General features: G+C 32.2%; 2 protein-coding genes and 1 non-coding gene across 4 annotated transcripts; all 3 read right to left on the minus strand.

Moving 5' to 3' along the window:
- Positions 1-633: 633 nt before the first annotated feature.
- On the minus strand, positions 634-707 carry TRNAN-GUU (transfer RNA asparagine (anticodon GUU)). Its single transcript has one exon. It is a non-coding gene; the product is annotated as a tRNA-Asn (tRNA).
- Positions 708-5,862: 5,155 nt separating this feature from the next.
- LOC102611124 (MADS-box transcription factor 23-like) lies at positions 5,863-12,980 on the minus strand. Its single transcript, XM_006466511.3, has 8 exons — positions 12,753-12,980; positions 12,448-12,640; positions 9,251-9,329; positions 7,599-7,660; positions 6,614-6,713; positions 6,486-6,527; positions 6,314-6,397; positions 5,863-6,175 (listed from the first exon to the last, which is right to left on the minus strand). Exons 2-8 carry the CDS (start codon positions 12,627-12,629, stop codon positions 6,050-6,052), a joined length of 675 nt encoding a protein of 224 aa, XP_006466574.2. The 5' UTR covers positions 12,630-12,640; positions 12,753-12,980; the 3' UTR covers positions 5,863-6,049.
- A 6,233-nt stretch (positions 12,981-19,213) lies between these two features.
- On the minus strand, positions 19,214-27,066 carry LOC102610819 (MADS-box transcription factor 23-like). Of its 2 annotated transcripts, none has more exons than XM_015532932.3 (9): positions 26,774-27,066; positions 26,443-26,663; positions 22,828-22,906; positions 22,293-22,354; positions 21,273-21,372; positions 21,145-21,186; positions 20,968-21,051; positions 20,720-20,875; positions 19,214-20,603 (listed from the first exon to the last, which is right to left on the minus strand). In XM_015532932.3, exons 2-8 carry the CDS (start codon positions 26,622-26,624, stop codon positions 20,747-20,749), a joined length of 678 nt encoding a protein of 225 aa, XP_015388418.2. In that variant the 5' UTR covers positions 26,625-26,663; positions 26,774-27,066; the 3' UTR covers positions 19,214-20,603; positions 20,720-20,746. The 2 variants fall into 2 exon arrangements, with proteins under 2 accessions (XP_015388418.2, XP_024948821.2); XM_025093053.2 differs by having other exon boundaries at positions 26,443-26,666; positions 26,774-27,065.
- Between the last annotated feature and the right edge of the window lie 276 nt (positions 27,067-27,342).

Here is a 27,342-nt window from a genome sequence, read left to right on the forward strand (position 1 = left end):
TTTCTTAAAAAGATAGTTTAAGTACTTTATTTGACGTATAGTTTAAAATTCTATGCCTTTTGACAACTCTCAAATCCCTCTTAAAACACATTTTTTATTGAAATTACTTAAATAACCTAACACATGCTAAATCATTTCTTATTTTAAATGGAAATTCAACTAAAAACTTAAATAAATTATTCTTTACACAAACTTCTTACACCCACCTCATTTCATAATTTATATTTATATTTTAAATTTTAACTGAAGAATTTTCTTTCTTAGAAAATTATAAGAGTTTAGAATTATAAAGATAGAAATTATATAATAAGAAAAAAGTTTTAAGATAAATTTAATATTTTTAGGATTTGTGTGCAAATTAAAACGAAAACATTTTTTGACTAAAATTTTATGGGAAGATAGTTAATTTTAATATATGGATTTGTATTGTATTAACTAAACTAAGGGTATTTTGGGAAATAAAGTTTAAAAGTGTGTGAGAGGGGTGTTGAAAGCTTCGCTCTTAGTTCATTCACCCTCCACTGGGCTACCCCAGTAAAGCCCATTTCTATTTTAGTTGCTGTTGGGCTCTTATGGAAACAAGCTCCATTTGGGCTTCTATTAAAATCCGAAAAAACGTAAAAAGTTAGTTCACGCTAGAAGGAGGGCTTGAACCTCCGACCTTGTGGTTAACAGCCACACGCTCTAACCAACTGAGCTATTCCAGCTTTGCGAATATTGTCAATCATTTTAACATAATGGCAATAACGAGGACCAACTCATCAACCACAAGAAAGCAACAGGCACTACTTGTTCGACATTATAGCTTCACTCCCTTTAAATTTGAAAGGCAAGTATGTCAAGACGACACAAGTCAGTGAAAGATTGCAAAAGCAATCAAATGAACAATTTAGAACAAAACACAATGGGTACTCCATTTGTTCTGCCCACGTGCAACCACCATTTTTGTTCTTGATGCATCCTTAGCTTAATTTCCACAGTATGTGAAATTGATCAATATCTTGCCCAGAATTTACAATCTTTCACATGCTCACAGGGGTTGCTACTACCGAATAAACAAGTCTAAAATCTTTTATTAGCAACTTCTTTTCAAAAAAGTTAACTCTCTCTCTCTCTCTATATGTATATAGGCGATGGTTTTGAGATTTGGCTGACTAATTATTTTTCACTCATTATTGCGTCAATGGAAGGGGCTCTTTGTGGAGTCATTTTTTTCTGCTTGGCATTTCCCATTTATCTTGCTACTTTAGGCTATTCATCTAATATGGACCCATCTTTCAATATAGCTACCCAAATCGATAATGGCTAAAATTAGTTAATTATGAACAGACCCATACGAGATTACGATGTCAAAAAATTAATGCTAAAATTAGGGAGGATATATAAAAAGGAATCCAAGGATGGACAGAACACGATAAAGAAAGAGATGGGGATGGGGACACCGAATCTTAGAGCCTGGAGGGCCTGTATTGTTTTCATACATATGCCAGTGTGTAATCTGCTACCTCTTATCTCAATTTTAGAGAATCACGACAAGAAACCAAAAAGTCCCCACGAGTTTTTGTGGGGGAGACTGCTGCTGCTGGTCTCCTTCTGCCTAAATCACATGCATTCATACTCTGGTTGTAAGCTTTCACTATTCTTTGTTCCTCTCAACTTGCTTTGCTTCTGTTTTATCCACACAGCTCAATGCCAGTGATTATCAGCAGTTCGATTGTCAACTCTCCGTGATCGTCCATCATATACATGCATATTTAGTTGCTCGTTCCCACTACTTAATTTACTGCGACCTGCTGAAACGGAAATTTTGCTAAAACTATGATTCGTATGTAACTAATTTTGATTTACGTTTTAAATAACTAAAGCTGTCGATCGGTTAATTGAAATTCTTTACGCAACCTACCACCATCAACCTGCTTTAACAATTAAGAAGCGATCGACCTGTTCAATCAGTCAACATCACTGGTTGGGAATTTTTTTTTTTTCTAACATATAAAAATTCAACGAGTTAGCAGGATTCATGAAAGATAATGGCTCATAATCATGCGAGTTGGAGCAAATTAATATTCTCAGCCAATCATCTTTTATTACAAAAAAGAACGACAAAGTTAAATGTGTGTTCTCTTTTAAGCCTGCACGGTTTCGGTTGATGGATGTCTCACCTTAACTAAAAATATGATTATTAATTTCAACATTAAGCTTTCATGATTTCCTTTTTTTTGTTGAAATTAACTAAAAATTTCATTCAACCGATCGCAGATAAATTTAGTAAAATGGGACTTCTAGTGCAAACATTCACCTAGTATGCCAGCATCAAGATCCATTAATTAATATGTACACAGACCATCAATTACAAGTAACAAATTAATTAAACTAACACATTTTTACACATAATTATTTTAATTTACAGGGGAAAAAAACCAGTGCATTTGAGATCCATGAACAAATTATACCTTTACCCTCTTTATTTTAGATTTAATTCTTCCAACTGGTATATGAACAAAATTTCTGCAATGATTACCGTATGATAATATATATTCCATAATCAGGTGGAAAATCTTTATAAAATTTAATCCAATTGTCCAATGTGCCAATCTAATTCCGCCATGTAAAGAAGACATGTGTGGTGCCTATAAGTCAGAAGTATAGTACAATAATTGCGAGCGAGGGAACATATTAATTCTTCTCTGACGTAATTTTCTAATTTTTTGCCTCTAACCTGACCTACTCGACACAGATTATGACAACATAAATTCAAAGCATTTTTTAAATTGCAAGGAAGAAAAAGAAAAAAAGGAGAGAAAGAAAGGGAAAAAAAAAAGAGCCATTAGTAGGGTCAACAAAAACTGGTGCCAAAAGGATAGAGATTATCACTACATGTTTGATACCTATAAATAAAGTTAGCATCCATTTCTCAATCTTATATCATTGTTTCGGAAATTACAAATTAAATGAAAAGCTTGGCTTCAATCTTACATCTATGTCAAATTAGTTAAACTTAAAAAAGTCGCATCACATGCCAAATCATTAATGGAGAGCGAAGATCTCAGTCATCATCGGCGGCGATACTCGTACTTCTCAAGTTGCATGGCATCACCGGCGTCGACGTGCTTGCCTGTGCATGAAGAGCTTGAGTACTCACGGATTCACTACAGTGGCAGCGGCAGCGACAGCAGCAACAAGAGAGCAAGCAGGAGATGGAGAAATTTTCTTAGAAGGTTGGTGAGAGTTGATGGCATTTATAAGAGCACGTATGGATCCAATAAACATTTATCTTTTCATTATGATGCCGTTAGCTACTCGCAGAATTTCGATGAGGGCTGCCACCGTGATGAATCCGGCCGATGCCCGCCTGGTTTTTCGAGACGTTCGGTGGGATTAATTACGTGATCGAGTACTACTCATGCTGCGTTGAAGTTCAGATAATTAATATTAATGCTGTCGCTGTTAGATCTTTGTTTGGCTTTTAAGCATTTTATTTTTGTTTAACTATATATTATGAGTTGGTAATTTCTTTTGCGTTTATGGTACGTGTATATAGTTTGATAATAGTAGTTATGATTTAGAAGTTTTGGATCGACCCAGAATTTCTTGATAACTGATGCGGTAATGCCACTTTCTGATGCTTTTTAAAGTTGAAAAAAAGAAAGGAGATTATTAATATTAATATATATGTTGTCTAGATCTTCTGAATGATTGAAATGTGCTATTGACTTAATAGATGTCAACTAATCGTCATATATACCATCACCTACCATGCTAATTAATTCTTGCGTCCCATATTCTTTTTTGACTGATCGCAAGGGTTAAAAAGCATGCAGGTAGAGAATTAGATGAAACAATAATCATGTTCCTAGCTGCTGTTTAATAGTAATAGTGAATAGTCTAAGTTGTTTGTTGGCCGCAACTAATTAGATATATAATTAATTAAGGTTTAAAATGATAATTAATTAATTACCCCAAATCCGCCAAAGAGATTGTGATTATTTTTGCTTACCCAGCCGATGAAGGCAATAGCAAATTAATTTTGGTCATTTTGTGGAATATGGGGCAGTCGATAGCAAACAAAATAATTGCGATGAGACCGCATATGAGGCCGGGTTACGGGCCTTCTCTACTTGATAGTGAGTCTGTAAAGTGATGACAGAAGAGTGGACTTGTGAGTTCTGTACAATGATAGACAACCGTCTATGTTTGTGTAGACATATAATAAAAAGAGAAATATGTTTCTATAATTGAAAATTTCAATATTTCCCTTCTGTCGCATGATATAAGATGTTTTTTTTATTCTTACTTATTAGTAGTTCTAATCATTAGTATCAGTCATTAAAAGATTATGTCAAAAAAAATTTATTCATAGGTTTTATTTATAACTCATATATTATTAATTAATTCATTGAATCGGATGATTGTCTCAAATACAAAGCATGTATATGAGTATATCTCTAGATACTCAATCAATTGGAAGTCTAAATGACATGATAATTAAGACCATTTCGTACAAATATTTTCAAGTTTTCCTATATGAAGAGATGTGACGTTCACCATCCCTCTAATTGCAGGATAACTCGAACTTTGTAGATGGATTAGGAATTGGGTTTGCAAACCAAAAAGAAAGCCAGCCCAAGCTAGAGAAGTGAGAGAAAAGCTTGTGTAAGATAGGAGGTAATGCGACAGTCCAGTGGTGCTCTACCATACAGTAGAGTAGTGGATTCTAAATTAAGGTAGCGTTTATTTTTTAACTTAATAATTTAAAGTGATTTAACTTAATTAATTAAGTTAATTAGAGGTGTTTGTTTTTATAACTTAATGAGACTTATTAGATAATTTTGACTTAATAAAATAAGCTAATTTTTTTTTTACTTTTTACTTAATGGAGAAATCTGAATTAAGTCAATTACTTACTAATGTCAAAAATATCCCTGCTTTATAATTTATTTTTCATGTCTATCCCAAAACTCACCCATAGACATTTACCCCACATAAAAATATCTATGTTTTTTCTTTCTTATATTATATACGATAAAATTTGAAATTTATGATATTTTATATATTAAAATTCCAAAATAATTATGTATTCACTTAAATATAGTTTTACTTATAAATGTTAAAATATTGTGGTATTTAATATATTATTTATTTGACATTCAAATTTAATAAGGATACAAATGTAAAAGTATATATTTTCAGCTTTTTAAGTTGAAAAAAATAAACAATTTAATACTTATTTTTCGAGATTCAGACGAAAAAACAAACATATTATTCAGATTCAAACATTCAGATCTATTCAGAATTCCGATTAATTCAAGTCTATTCAGATTCAGACAAAAAAACAAACGCCACCTAAGTCTCGCTCACTTGATTAAATAAAAAGATTCAAGAAATTCTTCAAACAATTTCACACTTATTTAAATTTTTCGGTCAACAACAACAGTCAGCGCTCTCATAAGCTCTACAGATAAGAATCTAACTATCTGATCATTTCTTTCAAGTGTTAATAATATTTTTTAACTCAATTAATCCATTTCCCATTATTTCTTCTCTGCGTTTACTGCCATTATACTTGCCGCTCTTACGATTTATTTTCAGCAACGCATAAGCTTTTAATTAATGTTCAATATATGAACAGTATATATAAAGTTAAAAGCAATGCAATCACTAAGGATTATGATCATGACCCAAAAAAGGAAAGGAATCAAGCTAAGCAATGCATATAGAAACCTTTTGGACTTAAATATTTAATGTACAAACTATGCTTTCTTTTTCGGAATTTGCAAATTACATGCTTCAATTTGCAAATTATTTAAATCCACGAAAATTGTAAGCCTGTTTACAATTCTCCGAGATCGATTTTTTTTTCAGCACCCTCTAAATTCTTTAACGTAGTACAGCAGTTTCAGGTAATCTATAATAGGATCAATCCTGAAATGAAGATTTTTCAGCATTGACCTTTTCTTCTTCTTTTCAAAGTTGTAAAAAACATGCTTTCTTTTCTTCTAAATTTTTTTTCCTAATACCTTTTAATTGCTCTGTTGCTGTTTCTGGTCTGCTATAAATTTTGGTTAGGCTGGCTCAGTCGAAGATTGATGGGCAAATGCGATGCTTCTCCATTGTTCAAGCCATATTGAACGAAGGCATTTCCACCTGCTTCATTCGCATCCCTTGTGCCATAAACCTGAGACACGATGCATTTGTTGGTAAGTGAGATTATTGGCTTGACACATTCTACGAGTTCATAAATGTACTGATGATTAATACAAGCGTTTTCCTGGTATGTCTGAATCAGTATGACTGATTAACTTAACGTGCATACCTTCCTGTGGAGTTCCATATTTTCTTGACGAATGAGGTTTATCTTCTTATAGAGCTCTAGATTTTCCTTTTGTATAAGACTCCCCTGTAGCAGAAATAAGGAATAGGTATTATAGGAAATCGGATCTGGATAGAGGATCATCAGTAAATAACTGGTGTTATTTCGGAAAGACCTTTTGGGTCAGTTCTTGTATTTCATCAATCAACATTTGTTCCTGCACAAGTTAAAAAATCTGTTAACTATCATCCGTTTGCATAAAATGGGCTGTATAAGCATTTATGAGCACTGAAAAATTATAACCTTTTTAAGACGAACACCGCGCAAGCTCATTTCTAGTTGATTTTCCAGATTTTGTAGGTCTTTGACGCTCAAACCATATAGCTGTTCTCCCATCAATTGCCTGCATATCAGAATTGCAACATTTAGGGTCAATCAGCATGCTCCACACAGTAGGTCGGTAGCCATTTAACGTTTGTTTTCATGTCGGAATCTACAATGTCAATGTTTGTATGTTGGTTAGATAAATGGGGAAGAAAGAGCTCTGCTTTAACTTTGGAGCCAAATAGTTTTTGGATATTATTTCGATTGTTATTTATATCGTAATTTTAGTTTGATCCTTAGCCACATAAAAGCATATCAATTCTATATATTATTGAGTAGAGGTCGAGCACATGAGAGTAAATGCCTTGGCTTTGTTAGGCGCATGTCTCTACTGACCCCTAAATTAGTGAAATTTGAGAAGTAACTGTGTGTTTGCCTGAGGAGTTTTGTGCCGCCTTTCAATTTGTGATGCTAATTTCTGCTATTACCCAAAATATAGAACTGTTTAGGCTGTGACAAACTAGATGAAGGACGCAAGCAACTAATACATTCTGAGCATACCTAGAACTAGGAATACATCAAACAATGATCTCCTGCTTCTGTAAATAGTTATTTAATAAACTAAATCATAATGATGTGCCACATGAATGAGTCAAGGGTACTAGTGAAGCTATGAGCAGTTGGTCGTGCCATCTTATCTGCTCCTTCAACTTTGCTAATGTAATCTCTCTTCTTTTTATTTTTCGTTTTTTATTATGCCAATGGACTCTGTGGTGTTATCAGTATTTTTGGGAATTTTTTTTTTCCCTCACTGTGAATTTGCCTGGTAAACTATAAAACGTGCAATGACATAGCTTACTTTTAGATACTTGAGACTTTTTTACTCTGCTACCTTTAAATTTGTACACTATACATGTAATGCAATAGTAAGGAATTTTAAGTCTGATCACAAGAAAGACTGTACCGATGGTTTTCTTGCAAGCTTTGCAGTTGTTGCCGTAGGACTGCCGCCTCTCTTCGCCAAAACTAACAAGTAAAATAGAAGAAATTAAGTGCAACCAATTCTGTGAAAGTGAAGACAAGTTGCTTTAACGGATAAATGCATGAAAATGATATGAGAGAGAGTAAATGCATTAAAGCTTTCAAAGGAATTTTAGAATATATTAGAGATAATGCAAGTAACTAATGCATGTATGACATATGTAATTGAATTTAATATAACCATTACTTGTATAGTGATTTCCAAAAATACACACGTCATAGCATCATTTTTGCTTGTTATATGGTTGATATAGTACTTTTAATGTATTCTAGATTTCTCCATTCAAAGAAACTCAATTTACATTATAGTTAACTTGGCATTAAGTAACAAGCCAAACGACACTCAAATAATTTTCTTATGTAATTGGAGTTGGCCTCCTTTATTAGGTGATGCCAGTTAATACCTCTCATGAATGCTGCTTGATTGCCTATTACAAACAGACATGTACTCTCATAATTTGAATTTGTGAGTTTTAAGGAATTTTATATGTAGCTTTATTTAGAGTAGTACTACATATCTTAAATTTTTAATCCCAAAAAATTGACCTAAATGGTGTGATATTCATCAATTAATTGATGAGATAATGCAATTAATTTACTTGGATCTTGTAAAAAATTATCAACCACTTAATGAATAATATATCATCCATGATGAATTTATTTATATATGGTCAAAATTTACTTCTATATTTCCTTTTTCTTTTTGATAACTACTAATCACATAATTGTATTTGTTCAAATAAAAGCTTATGTAAGCAGTGGCGGATTTAGAAAAATAATTTACCGGGGGCTAAATTAAATAATAGTAAAATATAAAAAACTAAAATTTTGAATATATAAAATATTTTCTAATACATTTATAATTATTCTCTATGCATTTTTATATTTTAAAAATGTTATGCAATAGACTCATTATCAATATTATTAAATTTATTGTTTCTTATATAAACAACTAGACTATCATTTATCCCATCCATTCCAAAGATGATTCTTCATGAGTTTCATTATTGAAAACGTTCGTTCTATTATTATTATAGAAACTGGAAGAATTAATCTTATTTTTGATAATAGAAAATATTTTGAGTCGTGGGCTATCATTATTTTTAATTAAAATATAAGTTTTTATAATTCTTAAAAGTCAAAGTTTAAATTTTATGGGGGTTTATATTTTATAGTGACTATTTTAATAAATTTAACGGGGACTAATTAGAAAATTAAAATATTTTTCTCTTCTATTTAAAAAAAAAATTTGGCCAGTGGGGGCTTGAGCCCCCACCAGTCACATGCTACATCCGCCCATGTATGTAAGGAGAGAATCCTCATCTATTATTGTAATGCTGAATCCTCATCTATTATTGTTATGCTATCTGCTAATGGATAAATTAATTTTGTGAACTTTAGACATCTGAGCAATATCATTGAGGAAAATACTCAGAATCATAGCCAGTTATTATTAGGAACTGTCATATGGTATACTTTTCACAGGATTGATGAATAAATGTCAAGTGTGATGCATTAAAAAAATTTAAAAAAAAAATCACTGAAATATGGCAAGAATTAGTTAATAGAATATACCTTGAGTTCTGATGGTGGATTCAGCAATTGTTCATGCTCCTCTTTTAGGCAATTATACCGTTCAATAACTGCTTTCATGCTGGTAAGCCAATACATTGATTAGATTCATGCATAATCATATACATAGAACAAAGCTTTTTCGTAAGATTATGCCTCCTGTTGAAAGGGCGCAATTCGTACAGAAAGGTTTAGTGAAAACATCATTTTTTAACTCAATTCACTCGCACTTGGAAAGGCTTCAAACGCTAATCCCGTTAGGACATGTATGATTGAGGTGTTGGTTAATCCTCAATCTATGTGGGATAGAATCCCAAGTGCTGTGAAGTCAAGTGCATGAGTAGAGATATTAGCTACCAAATAAAATTGAGTACAATTACCCAATATTCAAATTGTGTTATTTTCAAAGTTAAATGGACAAATAAAAGTAAATGTTTACCAAATACTATATACATACATACATACATACATATACGTATATAGACACACACAGGAGGGACACTTCTCATGGTTGAATATCCTTGAAGAAAAACTTTTAAATCTTTGAAGGAGGGAATCTACTAGCCACATCCATAGATGATAATAAGAGTTCAACCATTACAGAACAACTGATTAATTGGAGGAAGTGCTCCAATACCTAACTTCAGGGTAGCAATAGCACTCAAAATTCTATTAATTTTAGAATTCTCGGAAACATAAACTATCAAGCTAAACTAAATTCCCGTTGGTTGATCTATCAAATCTTTTTGATTTCACATAAATAAATAAAAATATATATAGGGATAAATGGTAAACCCTAGCTAATTAAAAACATAGAAAAGTGTCATTCTCTCCTTTGATATACTAGACTGCCAGCCAAGGATTAATAGAGAGTTTGAGTTTGAGATCGGTTTACTCATTTCCATCAAACTCAAGCTTAGAATTTTACCTTATATATTCTGAAGTGCATATATTCTTATTGCACGTTGGGAATCAGAAAATCCTAAAAAAAGAATTTTTGGATATTATGGTAGTTGTGGCTTTTAAGTCACTACTGTTCTAACTATCAAGCGGGTTGACAATTGTAGGATAATTAAGCCAGTTTGCAAGTGTTAAATAAATACTTTTACAGCTTTGCTTTGGAGCCAACGAACTTTTTTAAATTAGTTTAATTTTGATTACCCATGAACCAAAACTATCCCTCCATGTGTGACTAATCTTCATACAGCCTCTCGAAAGAAAACCTTTTACATGTACAGTACAATAAGAAGAAACTAGCAGAAGGCAAAAACCTCAATTGTGAGGAATCATTTGTTTCATGCTACTACAGAAGTCGGCATGTCTCCATAGAATAATGAAATGATCCAGCTGACTGTGCTTGTCGTCAATACTAATGACTAATTGAATCATGGTTTATGATCTCTGCTTGCTTACTGAAGAATTTCAGTACTCATAAGTTCAAAGCATGAATTAACCAAACTTCCTTATATCAATGTGGTATCATCTATTTATCTGCATGTATAAATAAAATATGCTACTACTACTGATAGAACCACAGAATGATTAAGCATGACTTCATGATCATCTTTCTGCAGTTTGAAAAAGAAAGGGGGGAAAAAAACGCAGATACAGGCATATATAGAAGTCTATGATATGAAATAACAAGTTGCATCACAAATATACAATTCCCATTGGTAAAATCAGGAGCTCAAGTAATGGATTTCAGACTTGAAGAAAACCCAGTGTCTCTATAGCAAAACAACTGGTGCCTGATGATTAAAAGCTCTTGGAATTAATCCAAGCTAATTATAGATATTAACAACTGTACTTTTGAATTGAACAAAGCTTTTATAATTAACTGCTGACAGCATTCTTTCTTAATTTTTAGGGTGAATTGAACCGAATGAGAGGATGAGTAAGATTGTTACTTTGCCTATCAAAAGCAGGAAGTGCAATGCAAGGAGAAACAAACGCTACTGCAGAAGAAGAAGAAGATCATCAAGAAGCTAAACAAAGCTTTGTTACTGACACTAGGTATCTGTTGATCTGAATGAGGATGCTATAGATCATTGCTTAGTCTCCATTTGCTACTGTTGTTTAGTCGCCGGGGCTTTTAAGCCAGAACTCTAAAGATCTGTGACTATAGTTTGGAAGTTAATGTAATTTTATTCCATAATTGTTTGACAAAAAACTATATCACTTTTATTATTTTTTAAGAATTATATTTACAAAAAATGATCAACTTTAATTTCATAGGTAGATCTTCTACTTCATAATAGTTGTGATTTAAAAGATATAACACCACAATATTAAATAAATCTTCTATTAGTTTTAACTTTTAATGTATCTAAAATGAGGTATTCTATAATGTGTTGTTGGTTTAGTGGGTGATTTTTTTATACTTTTAATTCATCATTATATCCTCCCTATGATGAAAGTCATATGATTTAGGATTTTATTGAGATAAACCTTTGAGAATACTAGCATTATCCTCATTAGTTACTCACCACCCAAGCCAGTGGCGTGGCAATAAAGAAGTCCTTCCCTAGGAGTGACGAATTTCAAGTACTTTTCCTTTGTTAACAGACTTACAGCCTGTACATCAGTTCACTCCATTTCCCATCATCGTATGTCCGTTGAGCCAAATCCAATTCAGGCTAAAGCTCCATATCTCCATCTACAATTCTTTATAATTATGCTAAAATAGTCTTCCTCTATAGAACGTGGCTATCCTATGATATATAAAGTGTCAACTTCATTAGAACAATGAAAGTGAGGCTTTGTTGTATCATCTCATATTTATGCTTGTGCTACAACTAGTGCGATCTCTTTAAAGCATGCATATGCCAAAAACAATGCCTTTCAGTCAACTCTTATTAATGCAGTGCGCAACCTAAATATAGGCTTCATTACAAACCAAATATAGGCTTCATTTCGAATGAAAATATAAAAGGTATGACTTTATATCGAAAGGAACTAGTATTTTAGCTGAAAAATAGCTGCAGTAATGATGATAGCCATAATCTCAAAAGTGTAAGCTTAACCATGGATATGCAGCCAAAAAAAAAAACCATGGATATAACTTTTCTGTTTCCTCCATTCAAAAAAAAAAAAAAATTCTGTTTCCTGAAGGATTCCAAAAAATAAAGCCATACGTGGTGGCAAAAATGAAGAGAAAAACATAAAATTATAACGGTACCGTAGTCAGTCAGCAAACAAACCTGGTGCTTGCAAACTCATAGAGCTTGCTGGTGCTGGAAAATATTACAAGTCCGACTTCTGCATCACAAAGAATTGATAACTCTTTTGCTTTCTTGATTAATCCCTTTCTTCGCTTTGAGAAAGTCACTTGCCTGCTTGTTGAATTATCAATCTTTTGAATCACAATCTTTCCTCGTCCCATTTTTAGGGTTTCTGCCGCAACACGTATAGAGACAGATCAGCTGTAAATTGCTCTGGTGATTAAACCAAAACCAAGGAGTATTAATAAACTTTAAAACTGAAGATGATTAGATAAAAAACTTACTTTGTTGAGCCCAAACGGCACTAGTAGTGAAATGATAAATTAGCGTCCGTGTTTTGGAATATGGACATCAAAAGCTTTATATATATAGGACAAGGGTTCTGGGGAATATGATACAGAAGCTTAATGAGGAAAATGATGATTGAGTGATTTTGAAGGATTTTGCAAACTGAGGATTTCAAATGCAAGGTACTTGACGAGATCTATTCAGATGGCATACATCTACTATGATTATTTTTCATGTCGCCCACGGCCGACGTATACCTAACTGACGCGGGGCACGACAGGTATACATATGATTTTATATATGTTTTCCTTTTTCAAATAGTCTTGAATGATACCAATAAATGGATCGGATTTATTGGCACCTCCTCCTCTTATTTGTCGAAGGTTCTAGTCTTCAGAGATGTGGTCTGTACTTTGGACCATGCCAAATTAAATTAATAATGAAAGCATTTAAGAAATTAATAACTGAAGTTGCAAAACAATTTTTTATCGTCCATTTAAAAGCCCTTGGAATTTTTTTTCCCCTCCAATAAAGACTATGTGCAATTACAATTCCCAAGTGACTCTAAGTTTGTGAACTAAAGCAATCTAGATTTAAAGCAGGTGGACTTGCAGTTGGTCAGTGCAAACAACATATTTCAGGGTAGTATTTTAAAAAAAAAAAACATATTTCAGCGTGGGATTCTTCACGTGTCAGACAGAACATTGGAGTTAGATTTGACATTTTCCAAATTTGGAAAAAAAAAAAGGACAGATTCACGCAAATCCAAACGCAAAGGTCATATTCTTTCCTGGTTGCTGCACGTTTTCTGGTTAGGAAACATTTTTTGTTGTTAGTATCGGATCGGAACTATCTAATACCAAGCCATTTATGGCTTTTGAAAGTAAATTGTAACTTCAATTTCTTTTAATTTATATTCTTTGCAAAAAATCGCCATATTGCTTTATAAACTTAACAATTAATGTAAACGAAATTCTGAAAGTGGGTTTGTGCCAAATGTTGCTTACTTTAAAAGTTTAAAAACCATATATAGATTAGAGGAAAATTATCCTTCACCCACCTTAAGAATATCAAAAGTACTGAATTTTTAATTATATTTTATAACCATATCAAGTTTTAGTTTTATTTATGTTAATCAATGACTTTTTTGTTAACTTTGTTAGCCGCTATTAAAAAATTAATTTAAGGTAAGAGATTATTCTACCTCTTGAGTCTCCCAAAATATTGTTTTAACTTCTTAAATGAATCCAAAGGTAAAATAATCTTTTATCTAAAATTTTTTAATAGCATTTAATGCAGTTAACGGAAAAATAGTTGGTTGATATATAATTAAAATTTAAGGTGGTTCTGAGATATTATCAAAAACTCATGGTGGCTACTTGCATTTTCAATATACTTGAGGTGATTAAGAGATGATTTCCTTAGATTAAAAGATGAAAGCCGATAAAGTATTGCATACAATCTAAAAGGGCTTCTGAGGTTCCCTATAATTTACATATTTATGATGAGAATGATTCTACTGTTTCACTTTTCTAGGATATGATATCAGTTTAACAAAAAAAATTATATTCTTACATGAAGAATAAAAAAATATATATATTCTTACATGAAGAATAAAAACCCATCAAAAATTGAATCAAATACAGTAATTTTATTAGGGTTTTTTTTAATGCAAGGTGGGAAGGAAATCTAACAGCATGGATAAGAACGAAGCCGTTGGTGACACACATGTGAAGGACTTAAATCACCATACCCTCCAACCGAGGGAAGCCTTGGCACGCTTGTGTAGGGCTAAACCAATGGGAAAGAATCCGTACACCTGATCCCCAACTATCTTTGTGTATTTCTGTCCAAAAAGAATTATTCTATTACCACAATAAAGCATATATTCATACTTAAGCACATCTGGGTTTCATTATTAGAATAAATCGCTTTAATTAAAAGCACTAGTTACATTACTTTATTGATAACATCCATAAGTAAAGGTTAAGCGACCAATAATCACAAAGGTGCGGTGACTGTCTGTCAACACAGCTTGCTATTGGCTAATGCCCATGTGAATTTGATTTGCTAGACCAATAAGATTCGATCTCACACGATCGATATGGTAATGAGGCTGGCCCTTAGATTAACGGGGACACCAAATTCAAGATTAGGTTAAATTAATGCAGCTAGTGTGCCTCCGGTTACGAGCTTGGCCAGGTGTCAATCATCAACAAATCATGTATGCGCATTCACCAAGAAAGAAGTCGATATCAAGTGCGATTTCTATAAAACGACTTCTTTAAAAGTTGTGATGTTAACAATTGATAAATACAAACCTAAGACAGGTGCACATGAAGGTTATCATAATATTTTCAAATTTGTTTACCCTAGGAATGAAGGATATGGACTTTTTCCTTGAGAGAGGAGAGGTCTGCCCCTTTTGATGCTCAAAGTCCGATCATAATCATGGGTTGAGCAAATTATTTAGCTGCGCTTCACCTTTTTTTGGACGCAACTTTCGTTAATAGCGAATGGATTTTTTCACGGTAATACTTGAGGATAGAGCATTAAAACTTCGTTTGCTTTCTGCACTTTGCTCCTCCTCCTCCCGCTTGTTAGGGTATACGGTTTCAATAATTTTAATAGCAGACAATCCTTATTTGATTGCAGCAGTGCCACTTAAGACATGATTATATTAGGTTCTCAATAGGCATGGCCGTGTAATTTGTCATAAAATAATTAATTATTTAAATATGTATTTATCCGTGTTTATAGGAATCACATGAAGATCCCTATTTATCAATTAAAGACTATTTTGACATGTAAATATGACAATAATTAGTAATAGGCAAGAATCAATCTCACACATAAATCAAGAGAAATTAAATGTAAATTCTAAAGTTTAGGAACTGTTATGGACTTGATTTTCTCTATTGTAATTCTCCCTAATCTTAGGCTTTAGTTTCTCAATTTTTTTCCTTGTACAATATCTAGTCACTTGTATAAAGCTAGAACGTGCAGTAATACAATTTGATATCTTTTACCATTCAAACCTTTAGTCTTAAGATGGTATTAGAGCATTTTTAATCTCACACGAGTCATTGATCCTTGGCCTTGGCCTGTTTCTTTTTTTTTTTAATTTTCTTTTTCCTTCCAACAATAGGCCATCATTGCTTCAATCTTGTTGGCATTATACAAAGATTCATAACAAAATGAAAACACTCTAACTTATATCGAGGATCAAGCACAACTGGAATAATCAACAATTTGTTCATGTTGCCCGTTGAACTCCAATATTTATCAAATTTTGTCTTCAATTTTTTATTCCCATTTTACTCAACATAGGCGTCTTGACACTTTGTTGTGAATAGAGATTGGATAGTATTCACCTAGAAGAATATAAACAAAATAATAGAAATTGCATTATTAAAACTAAACATCATGCTAATTAAGTAATTAACCTTTTAAACCAAACAATTTAAAATTTTAAAAATAATAACAAGAAAAATAAGTTTCACTCACCCAATGAAATTACAAATTGGAAGTTACAGTTAAAGAGGCATTAAACTTCAAAGCCGCATCTTTAAAATTCTCTAAAAAATGAGTTTCGTATCCCAATCTTCAGATTTAGGTGGCCTTGTGTTTTCACTTTCATCCACATTTTATTTGAAACTAATATGATAATACTCATCATCTTCTTCCCATTGTTCAAATACCTTTGAAAACCTTAATGCACTATCAAACACCAAATAGATAGAGTTGCATCGAGTAACAATGTCTAACACTACATACCTTCTACTTTTAATCTTCTCATGTTTAATACACTTTTTAACCCTATTCTCCATTGCCAAAGATGATCATATATACCTCATTACATTACAAATACTGGCAATTGAACCTTTCAACTCTATCAATCCTTCACTAATAGTCAAGTTTATAATGTGCACAACATCGCAAATGTAGAAGTTTATTACCCAACAATGTTCCATCTACTTACCAACTCTTTAACTTTATCTTCACATACTTGACAACCAAATCATTTGCAGCATAATTATCTGTAGTAATTGTAATTACTCTATTTATACTCCAATAATGCAAAACAATCTCAATCTCTTTCCCAATTAAGTCCCCTTTGTGATTTGTTATTTAACTGAAACTTAAGATTTTCCTTAACAATTGCCAATCATGATCAACAAAATAAATTGTCACAACCATACAATTGGTATTCTATATAGAGTTTCACATGTCAATGGTAAATACACACCCTCATCTTACTAGCAATAAAGGTATTTTTTTAGTGCTATATATCTTCTTATCTAATGCAACTGATAGACATCTCAAACAAGTATCCTTTGAGAAAAGGGCTCAGACTAGAGAAAACAACATGATAAAAATAACGAAATCATTTACCATCAATAAAACTAAATGGCAATTCATCAAGCACAACAATTTTAGCACAAGCATCATTACATTCTTCCTTATAAAAAAAAAAAAACAACAATCGCAGTACTGGAAGCCTAGTGTGAGGAGGTCTACTTTTTCATCAAACCTTAAGATGATTGGTCATATTAATAGTCTCATTTCTTACAGGATGACAATCATAAGTTTTACCATAATAATTACATGCAGCTTTCGGTTCTCCTTCACATCGAGTAAGATGGGCCATGGATCTGACACTTTCTTTCCGATTTTTTTTTCTCTCAATTAAACTACACTTTGCTTGATACTTAGCCCGCCACCGCCGCGCCGCCCCCCCCCCCCCCAATTATCATATTCAGAATCCAAAGAAAAATATTTCAAAAATATTTCGCAACAGCAGTTCAGATATTTTCTGTTACTCCACACTTTGACAACATTCAACATAGTACCTGGGTTTGGTTAGATATTTTTATGCTTCGTCCTCCTCGTGTCAGGATCACTCTCAGCTAGGGGTGGGCATAAACCCACAACCCATGGGTTTATCCAAACTCAAACCAAATTAAATGGTTTGGGTTTGGTAAATCATGAAAATGGGTTAGATGTGGGTTTTATGTAGAAAATCATTTCATTATGGTTTGGGTATGGTTTACCCATGGGTTATGGACAAAACCCCAACACTCAAATTTTTCAAATGAAATAAATGAAAACAAAATAAATGAACACAAATAAGTGAAAGACCACCATTAAATTTTTTACAGCGTGATCAATTGTCAATAGTTAGAAAATGAAAATAACAGTAAAAATAAATTTAAATTAAATAAATATTGTTGTAAATAACATAAATTTTTTTTCTTATTTACAAAAATAATTCTTCTGACATAGAAGGATCATCATAGAAAGAGCAGGAGACTCTACTAAGAAGAAATAACATAAATTTCTTCTTATTTACAAAAATTTTTTCTTATAATTATTTATTTTGTGAACATTTTCTTATAATAAATATTTTATAATATTTTAAAATTAAATGTAAAAAGTATAGGTAAAATATTTTATTATTTATCTTATAATAAATTTTTATTTGTCATTCAAGTTTTCTTATAATAATTTTTTTATCATTTAACTAATAATTTTCTTATATATTTATTGTAAGAAAATTTTCACAAAATAAATAAGTATAAAAAAATTTTATTATTAATTTTTTTGTTCATATCAAAACATATATTTCTTGTTTTTAATGCTTTATTTTTTATTTAGTTTCTATTCATGTGATTTATTTAATTTAGAATAAATATAAATAAAAGAGTAGTTGAAAATAAGGGTAATATTGTAAACTTATACTATTATGGGGGTTTTTGGCCATTATAAAAGCATAAGGGGGAAAAATAATATACGTTGATTACTGTAGGGGGGAAACTGGCAATCTCCCTAAAATTAAACATATAAGTAGACAACATAACGCAAAACTACCAAAATGATCAATAAAAATAAATATTACATAATTAAATAAATAATAAGTGGCAAAATTTATTATTAGATTGTTAATGTCATGTTTGTGAAAGTTTATTATTAAAGTGTACGTTCTTATTTATTGAGAAATAATAATTTTTGTGATTAAACTTTATTTTGATTTTCTAGTATTCTTTAATTTAAGGACTAAGTTATTGTAAAATTTATAATTTTTATCCACTATATTTTTTTATATTTTAATATCAATTTAATAATTAATAACAATTAATAATTATTATAATTTTGATATAATTAAATTTTATTAAAATAAAAATTATTTTGATAATAAAATTCAAATCAAACCCAAACCAAACCCAAATGGTTTGGTTTGGTTTGGGTTAAAAATATTTGGGTTGGTTTGGGTTGGATCCAAATTTTTATAGTTTGGTTTAGGTTGACTTAAAATCCAACCCAAACCAACCCATGCCCACCCCTACTCTCAGCAGTCTGTAACTGCAAGTGAGAACCCGATCCCTTCCTTTTGCATATCTTTTTAACTCAATCCTTCTACAATCAATTATTTTTCCCTTTGAATTTCATCGTGATACTTGTTGCTTTCTAAGCCTCTAACGAATCACTTTCACAATTGCACGAGTTCTAAGGTCAGGCTTGCACCATCGCTTCTTTTTTTTTTTTTTCCCTTTTCCTGTAACTGCATTCGTTAGCAAATTGATACAACATAAACAATTACAGTTTTCTTTTTATGGCTGTAATAAGAAAATATGAAATCTTTTAATGTATGTTATATTCATCATAATTCGGTGTGTTGCTTAATGTTTGTCAATTATTCTCTCGAAAATATGAGATTAAAAATAAGTCTTTTGTAATACATTTTTTTGCTTAAATGCCTGATGAGTCAAGTTCCTTCAAACAAACCCTTAAACCCAAACACCGTGTGATTAAGAAATAAACAAAAGTAGAAACAACTAAAGATAAGGGCCAGCCTAGGTGGATTTTCTACCATTCAATTTTGCACCTTTGGTTTAAATCAGACCTAAATTTGATGCATAATTATGGTTTCTGCCAAGAGAAATTCTGATTCCTATTACCATCGTAAACTTGGTTTTAGATGATTGAGGCTTAGTTAAGTGAAGTTGCTGCAATGATGTTGCTCCTTCTTTTACTTTTGTGCCTTTTCACGCAAATTTAATAAATCAATGCACAGGTGTTTATGCCAAATCTCTGGTTGTGTCATAAAGTGCATTTCCGGGGTAATTTCTTATCTGTGAGACTGCATCAACTTTTCCACTTCTGCTGAGAGCCTGAGACTTGATGAAACCAAACATTTCTTAACACGGGTAGGGTGTTGGTGGATGCAGATTCCATAAACAGAAGATATTAGAAGAAGGCAAGTTCATGAAAAAATTGAAGAAATCGAGATAGGAGAGGTTTTCTTTGTCCTACAGATTTCCTGTGTTAGTCATTTAGAGTCTTTATCGACTCTTAATTTTCAGTGAAGGGGTTGCATGATGTAATTCTCATTGATTCAAGTTTTCATGTCATTTTCCTTGTTGCCGGTGCATGTTTAAGATGTTTTTGCTTTTAAAAACTATTCATGCCATATGGAAAAAATGTTAGTTTGATCTTTCTTAAGAATTTTTAGATTATTCAGCTAAGGCAAGCATTAGTGAAAGCTTAATATCAACAAGAAGAATGGCATCTATGTCTTGTGGTAAGTCTTAACTATATTTAGACACCTTGAGCTGAAGCATTTAATGTTCAACTATGTTCTTTTATTTTCCTGCATTTGCAACTTTACACGGTATTTTGCTTCAATTATAACTTAAGCTTATGTATTTAATGTCACAAATATTGCAAGCTTGTTATTGTGCTGATCAAGATTTATCTAGCTTGAGGAACTGTAGTCTTCCCCTGGGTAGTGATCTGCGGTGAGTTGGTAACATCTTTGCGCAGTCTCTGTATTCTTCTTTGTAGTACTGCAGTTTCGAGACATATAATGTTGAAATTAAAAAATTTGTAGCATGGAACTCTTCTTTTACCCCTTTTCCCCTTTTCCTTTGCTTTTTCAATGGTGTGAAATAATATTTATTACCTTAAATCTCTTGCTGTTTCTGGTCTCTCACAAGTTTTGGTCGGGCTGACTCAATTGAAGATGGATGGGAACATGTGAATCTTCTTCTTCATTGTTCAAGGCATAAGGAATGGACGCATTTCCACCTTCTTCATTCTCATCCTTTGTGCTGTAAGCCTGTGACATGATGCCTCATTGTTGGTGAGATTTCTAGTTTCACATTCAATTCTTTCTTGGGACATCTGCAGTGCTATGAGTGATTAACGTACCTTCCTGTACAGTTCAATATTTTCTTGACGAATGAGATTCAACTTCTTGTTGAGTTCTAGATTTTCCAGTTGTATCAGATGCCCCTATAACGAAAACAGCAAAGAGTAGGTATTATAAAGGAATTAACTTCAGATGGAAAATAGTGATACTAACAACTGGTGTTATTTCAGAAAGACCTTTCGGTTCAGCTCTTGTATTTCATCAGTTAATATTTGTTCCTGCAGAAGCTGAAAAGCCTGTTCATTATCATGCATTTGCATCATATGGACGGTATAAACATTTATGAACACTAGAAACATATAACCTTTTTAAGACGAACACCACGCAAACTCATTTCCAATTGATTCTCCAGATTCTGTAGGTCTTTTACACTCAAACCATAAAGCTGTTCTCCCATCAATCGCCTGCATATCAGAATGCAAAATGTAGGTCAATCACTATGCAGCAGATATTTTACATCTGTTTTCATATCTGACTCTACAATGTTTTTATGTTGGTTTAATAAATCGTAAAAAAAAGGTTTTTGTTTTATTTTTTCTTTTACGGGGTTATGGCGATGTTCATGGGGTCACATCCTTGTCAATTTAGAAAATAGACTTTGCATGTTTGGAATTTTTAGTAACAAAGTTTGCTTATGATCCTTAGCTAGTTAACTAAGATAAAACGCAGCAATGCTGTGCATTATTGAGTATTATTGTCTTTCTTGATTTGAAGACAGAGATTAATAGATACCACCAGATATACACCTCAGAAGTTGAGCATATCAAGACACTTTCATATGCAGCATGTCCGGAGGAGGCCCTTAGATTATCGAACTTTGAGAAGTTACATAATTGTGTTTACATGAGGTGAGTTCTATGGTGCCTTTCACTTAGTGATGCAAAATCTAGAACTATTTTAGCTGTGACAAACTAAATCAGGACACAAGTGAATATCATATTCTGAGCCTATCTAGTACTTGGAATACAATAAACAAACTGCCACGTCTTGCAATACTTATTCAATAACCTAAATCATAATGATGTGCCATTTGAATGAGTCAAAACGTACTAGTGAAGCTATGCGCATTTGGCCATAGCATCTCATCTGCTCCAATTTTGGTAGTGTACTTTTTTTCTTTTTTCCTCATGAAATGTCAATGGACTTCGTTGTATAATTTTTCTTGCTAATTGCTATGTAATTTCACTTGTATCTGCCATGAGTAAACTATAAAGCATGCAATGACAAAGCTAACTTTTAGATAGCATGAATCACTTTCAATTTTGTAAACTACACACAGAATACACTACGAAGTATTTCCAAATTTCAAGAAGAAAGACTGTACCGATGGTTTTCCTGCAAGGTTTGCAGTTGTTGCCGTAGGACTGCCACCTCTCTTTGCCAAAACTAGCAAGTATAATAGCAGAGAGTTAAGTGCAAGCAAAATTATAATTTTTTTTTCCCCCGTTTTATAAATTCTGTCAAGGTAAAACCAAAGTGCTTCAAAGAAGCTCATTTTGCATGGCACTTAGATCAGAATTAACTAGGAACAAGACAAACCACTACGGAGTAATTTTTCAGGTCCAAATAGTTAGCATAATTTTATTAGGTGCTCCCAGTTTGTACCACTCATGCATGCAGCTGCTTGATTAATTGACGATAACACCAATGCTGCCTGCTTAAGAATACATCAACTTTGTGCTCTTTAGTGTCTTGGAATTATTTCACAAACACTTAGCACAAAAATAAACTTAATATTAGCATGTCATATGTGCTACAATTTCACAAGGAATGAATAGATGTCAAATCTGGCGCATTAAAAACTCTCAAGAACTCAAGCTGATCAAGATAATTTACATTAGTTGACATTTATAGTATACCTTGACTTCTGATGGTGGATTCAGCAGCTGCTCATTCTCCTCTTTTAATTGGTTATATCTTTCGATAACTGCTTTCATGCTGGTAAGCAAAAAGCATTTATTAGATTCATGCACAATTATATATCCGAAACCATACGTAGAAAAGTCTATGATTAACTGATCCACTTCTGTGAAAAAGGGAAAAGAAAAAAAAAAAGGAACTATGAAGAAATGATGAAGGGCGCAAATTATGAAATTAAGAATAATTATTGCGCTCTTTTTTCCTTTTCTTTTCTTTTTTTGACCCAATGAAACCATCCAATGCACTAAAGTGTTCCAAATTTTATTTTTCGTAGCCCCGATTGTTTAACTCCAAAATCGTAAAAATATATAACAAGATTTTATTAGATTAGTCTAAGATAACATAGTACTCCTATTCCATTTAAGATGTTCTTTTCTAACATCTGTTGAACAAAGTTGAAATATAAAATTTATGTCTAAATCATGTGGCACCAATATAAATTGGTCTCTTAGATGGAAAGTAAAAAGGAATCAATAATACAGCAACTACTTTTCAAACTGACATAAAAAGCCATATCAATTAAGATATAAATCTTTTATCCTTGCTTTGTATGCCTATTATAATTATTTTTTAAATTAATGTTTCTTTGAATCAGCATATTTTTGTGTTCGAAGTGATAAGGATTCATGCCTAAAAGGAAACTCAACGACCTAGATTACAGAACAAAAGAACAGCTCGACATAACCAAAATCATCACAAACAAATATCAAGGTACATTTCAAACTCTTTGCCACCCTACTACACAAACTCTCTACAGAGCCAACTGTGATATGTGGATAGCACACCATTACAAGAAGACAAAAATATTAAATGTACGATTAAAAATAGTTCACTACAAAATTTTGTATGATTTTCGGTACATATAGCATTATTCTTACAAACCACCTTTTGTTCACATAAAATTTTCTCTAGTCCTTTGGCCTTTGGGTGTAAAGTAGTGAAGCTGCTGGGTTGCATGGGATTTAAACGGTTCATAAGTTAGAATATTCTACAACCAAGGAAAACAGTGGAGTTTTTGCTTGTGCGATGGTTAGGTTCCTGATTCTTATAATTATATAGTAAGTTAATTTAGACACTTGTAAAAACTCTAGGGAAACATTCGTAGGCTCCACTTTGTATTAATGTGTAGCAGTTGTGGCCTTTAAGCTAAAGATATAAAGTTTTTTTTGTGAACACCTACAAATGTAGCTATATTAATTGCCATTATTTTGTACATTTATTGAATGATTAAAGAGGAAAGAACGAAACTAGTCCTATAAATATGTTATGAACAACAACATTGTCAAAGATAAAATTACAGCAATTAAGTAATTTTCTTAAAAGGAGATACTCTAGAGAGAATCTAAGAGATCTTTGATGCTCCTAGAGTATTACTCCTTATGCATTCACTATTTATCATGTGTATGCATATTATAATTAGTCAAAACATACACATGACAATAAGTGGATGAAAAAAAAAAGTAGTGCTCCGAGAGCACCCAAGAATTTTTCCCGATTCTGCAAGCAGTTTTAAACTGGTTAAAGATTGAGATAGCCTACTTCAGTAAATAAAAATCAAAGTGGCTATGCGATACGAAGTTGGAAAGTTGCCAAAAAAAAACTGCAGCACAAGGTTTCCTTAGAAATCTTTATAAATCAGTTCTGTAATCATATTCCTGACAGTGGAGAAAATCATTTCCGACACAAATAATAGAAAAATGGACTACGATTATTGTGAACCTTTATACTGGTCCTAAAACAGAATTAAATATACATCAACTTCAGGTTCATGTTACAATTGTTTTATTACCCAACAGTAACACTACAAGTAGCCCAGCTTTCTTTTTTCCAGAAACTGAAAGCATTAAATAATCAACCATCTTTGTACCAATGTGGTACCGAATTCAAAGAGATGAAACTAATAAGAAGTTGCATCACAAATATAGAATTTTTCGCTAATAAGGTAAGGAACTCATTCAAGTGCTTATCAGAATTGACGAAAACCTAAGCTCTTTTCGCAAAACAAGTGATGCTCAAAGAAACCGGTACTTCCTCCAGGGTATCAACAGCAATATCAATATGATGATCGGAAAAAACAGTCTAAGCTAAGCTAGAACACGCAATTAGTCCAAGAAGAAAATATGATGAACTGTCCTCTTGAATTGAGCAAAGCTTTAATAATGGAGTACGTACCGTAAAAAGCTGTTAATGAGTAAGCAATTTAATTAGTATATGAGCTGAACTAAACGAGAGGATTGTATATGTAAGTTCATTGCTTAGTTCAGTGTCAAAAGCAATGAAGAATACTCTTCGCTAGCTAGCCAGTGCTTCCAACATGAATGAGAAGCATTCCTTACTTTTCTCCTTAATATTATCACTCAATTTAATTAAGTAGCAGGATATATAGGAATCAAATAAAGATCATTTGTATCATGACTTTCATTCCTTTGTAGATTGAGAATATCTGCCGAGTAGTCCTCACTTCAAGATGAAGTGAATATCAAATCTTGTTCACGAGTTTTGAAACTTATAAATTAATAAAAGAAGTATATTAAAGGAACTATAAAGAAAATACTTATAATGGTATATTGGGGTTGATTTTCTTTTATTTTTCTTATTTTGAATCACATCATCGTCGCTTGCATTGAAAATTGATCACGGGCATTGATGAGTTGAAATATATTACTCATTTAAATTGAGTACGGATGCAAATAAACAAACAAATACACTTCACTATTACCATGTAATATAGCTCAAAGGCCCATTTATATAGAAAGTTGAATGACATGAGAGGAATATAATGAAAGCCAATAATTAGGAGATTCACCCATATTTTTCATTCCATAATAGTCACAGTTTTTGCTCTCTTTGCAGTTAATAATGGATATGATTCTTGCCATATATAAATACCATAAAGCATAGATATTTGATTGAGGATCTTCACATGATTCTAGTTTTAATCTTTAGGATCAATATTATTGTATATGATCTTCATTTGATTCCTATCATCCCTCCTTAAGAACTTTTTTCAGACTCCTAGCTTGTTTAGGATGTTGGAAATCCTAAGCACACTTTGAAGGGGAAATTCGATTGACACATATTAGTAAAAGGAAGCAATTACCTTTTCCGTCAGCCATGATTTACAGCCTGTGGTATTCATAACACTGAAGAGTTTCACTCTTTCAGTTGTTCCCACCTTCTTTTGTCTATATCTCTATCTAAATTTTAATATGGCATTAAATGTTAGTGCAACACAATTTGTGCAATCTAGCTCTTCAAATAGTTTAATACAGATGCTAAGAACAACGCCTTAAAACTCAAACTAGTGCATTGCAAACTAAATACATATTTCATTAAAAAAACTAAAACTTTTCAATGCATTGCAAAGATATAAGGTTTTTTTTTTTTTTTTGGGAATATGCTGAAAGTTAGCTGCAATGGTGATGAGAGCCATAGTCATAAAAGTATAAGCTTAATTCATGGATATAACATTTCTGTTTCCAAATAATGATTCTTAAAAAACTAAGGGGAAAACATAATATTATTATGGTACAGTAGTCGGTGAGCAAAGTAACCTGGTGTTTGCAAACTCATATAGCTTGGCGGTGCTGGAAAAGATTGCAAGTCCAACTTCTGCATCACACAGAATTGATAGCTCTTTTGCTTTCTTGATTAATCCCTTTCTTCGCTTTGAGAAAGTCACTTGCCTGCTTGTTGAATTATTAATCTTTTGAATCACAATCTTTCCTCTCCCCATCCTCAATTAATCTGTACTATTATATATGTTCTAGGGTTTCTGCTGCAATACATACATATAGAGACAGATCAGCTATAAATTGCTTTGCTAAATAACTATGGAGCGTATTAATTAGCTTGAGACTGAAAATAATTAGAAGAAAAACTTACTTTGTTGAGCCCAAACGACACTTTCAGTGAAGTGATCAATTAGTGTTTTGGACAGTCAGCAGCCAGAACTTATAAGCAAACAAGGGTTTTGGGTGAAAAGAAAAGTTTATGGGGAAAATATTGGGAGTAATTGTGAAGGATTCTGCCACTGAGGCTAAGGTCTAAGGATATCAACAGCAAAGTTAAAGATCTATTCAGATCGAATACATATTGTATTTTTCATGCTACCATTGGCCGGCGTATGCTAAAGTGACATGTGGCAATATGAGTATATATGCTATTATATATTTTCCTACGCATATTACAGGGCTTTATAGCCATGACTAATTAACAGAATAATTAGGTTTCGTAAAAATGTAGGTTAGATAAGAATAAAACTTATGGATTGATGATACCCTTGAATTAAGTTTACTGTTTAATGTTCATTTAGTCTTTCTGGATAAGGACCCTCTCCCCCACTCAATATTACTTTGGCTAATTACTTTTTTATGATGATCAGTATAATTAACCTCCATTTATGAACTCTTAGTTTTTTTTTTTTTTTTGGTTTTTTTTCAGACTGTTTAGAG

Source organism: Citrus sinensis, chromosome 7 (genome assembly GCF_022201045.2).
Source record: "Citrus sinensis cultivar Valencia sweet orange chromosome 7, DVS_A1.0, whole genome shotgun sequence".
NCBI classification, from domain to species: domain Eukaryota; kingdom Viridiplantae; phylum Streptophyta; class Magnoliopsida; order Sapindales; family Rutaceae; genus Citrus; species Citrus sinensis.

Coding starts and splice junctions, on each gene's coding strand:
- LOC102611124 (XM_006466511.3), bottom strand. CDS start 12,629: ATGGGACGAGGAAAGATTGTGATTCAAAAGATTGATAATTCAACAAGC. Junction 6,714..7,598: donor AGCTTGCAAGAAAACCATCG/GTACAGTCTTTC, acceptor TCTGATATGCAG/GCAATTGATGGGAGAACAGC. Junction 6,398..6,485: donor TACAAGAACTGACCCAAAAG/GTCTTTCCGAAA, acceptor TTTCTGCTACAG/GGGAGTCTTATACAAAAGGA.
- LOC102610819 (XM_015532932.3), bottom strand. CDS start 26,624: ATGGGGAGAGGAAAGATTGTGATTCAAAAGATTAATAATTCAACAAGC. Junction 22,907..26,442: donor TATGAGTTTGCAAACACCAG/GTTACTTTGCTC, acceptor TTTGCTTACCAG/CATGAAAGCAGTTATCGAAA. Junction 21,373..22,292: donor ACCTTGCAGGAAAACCATCG/GTACAGTCTTTC, acceptor TCTGATATGCAG/GCGATTGATGGGAGAACAGC.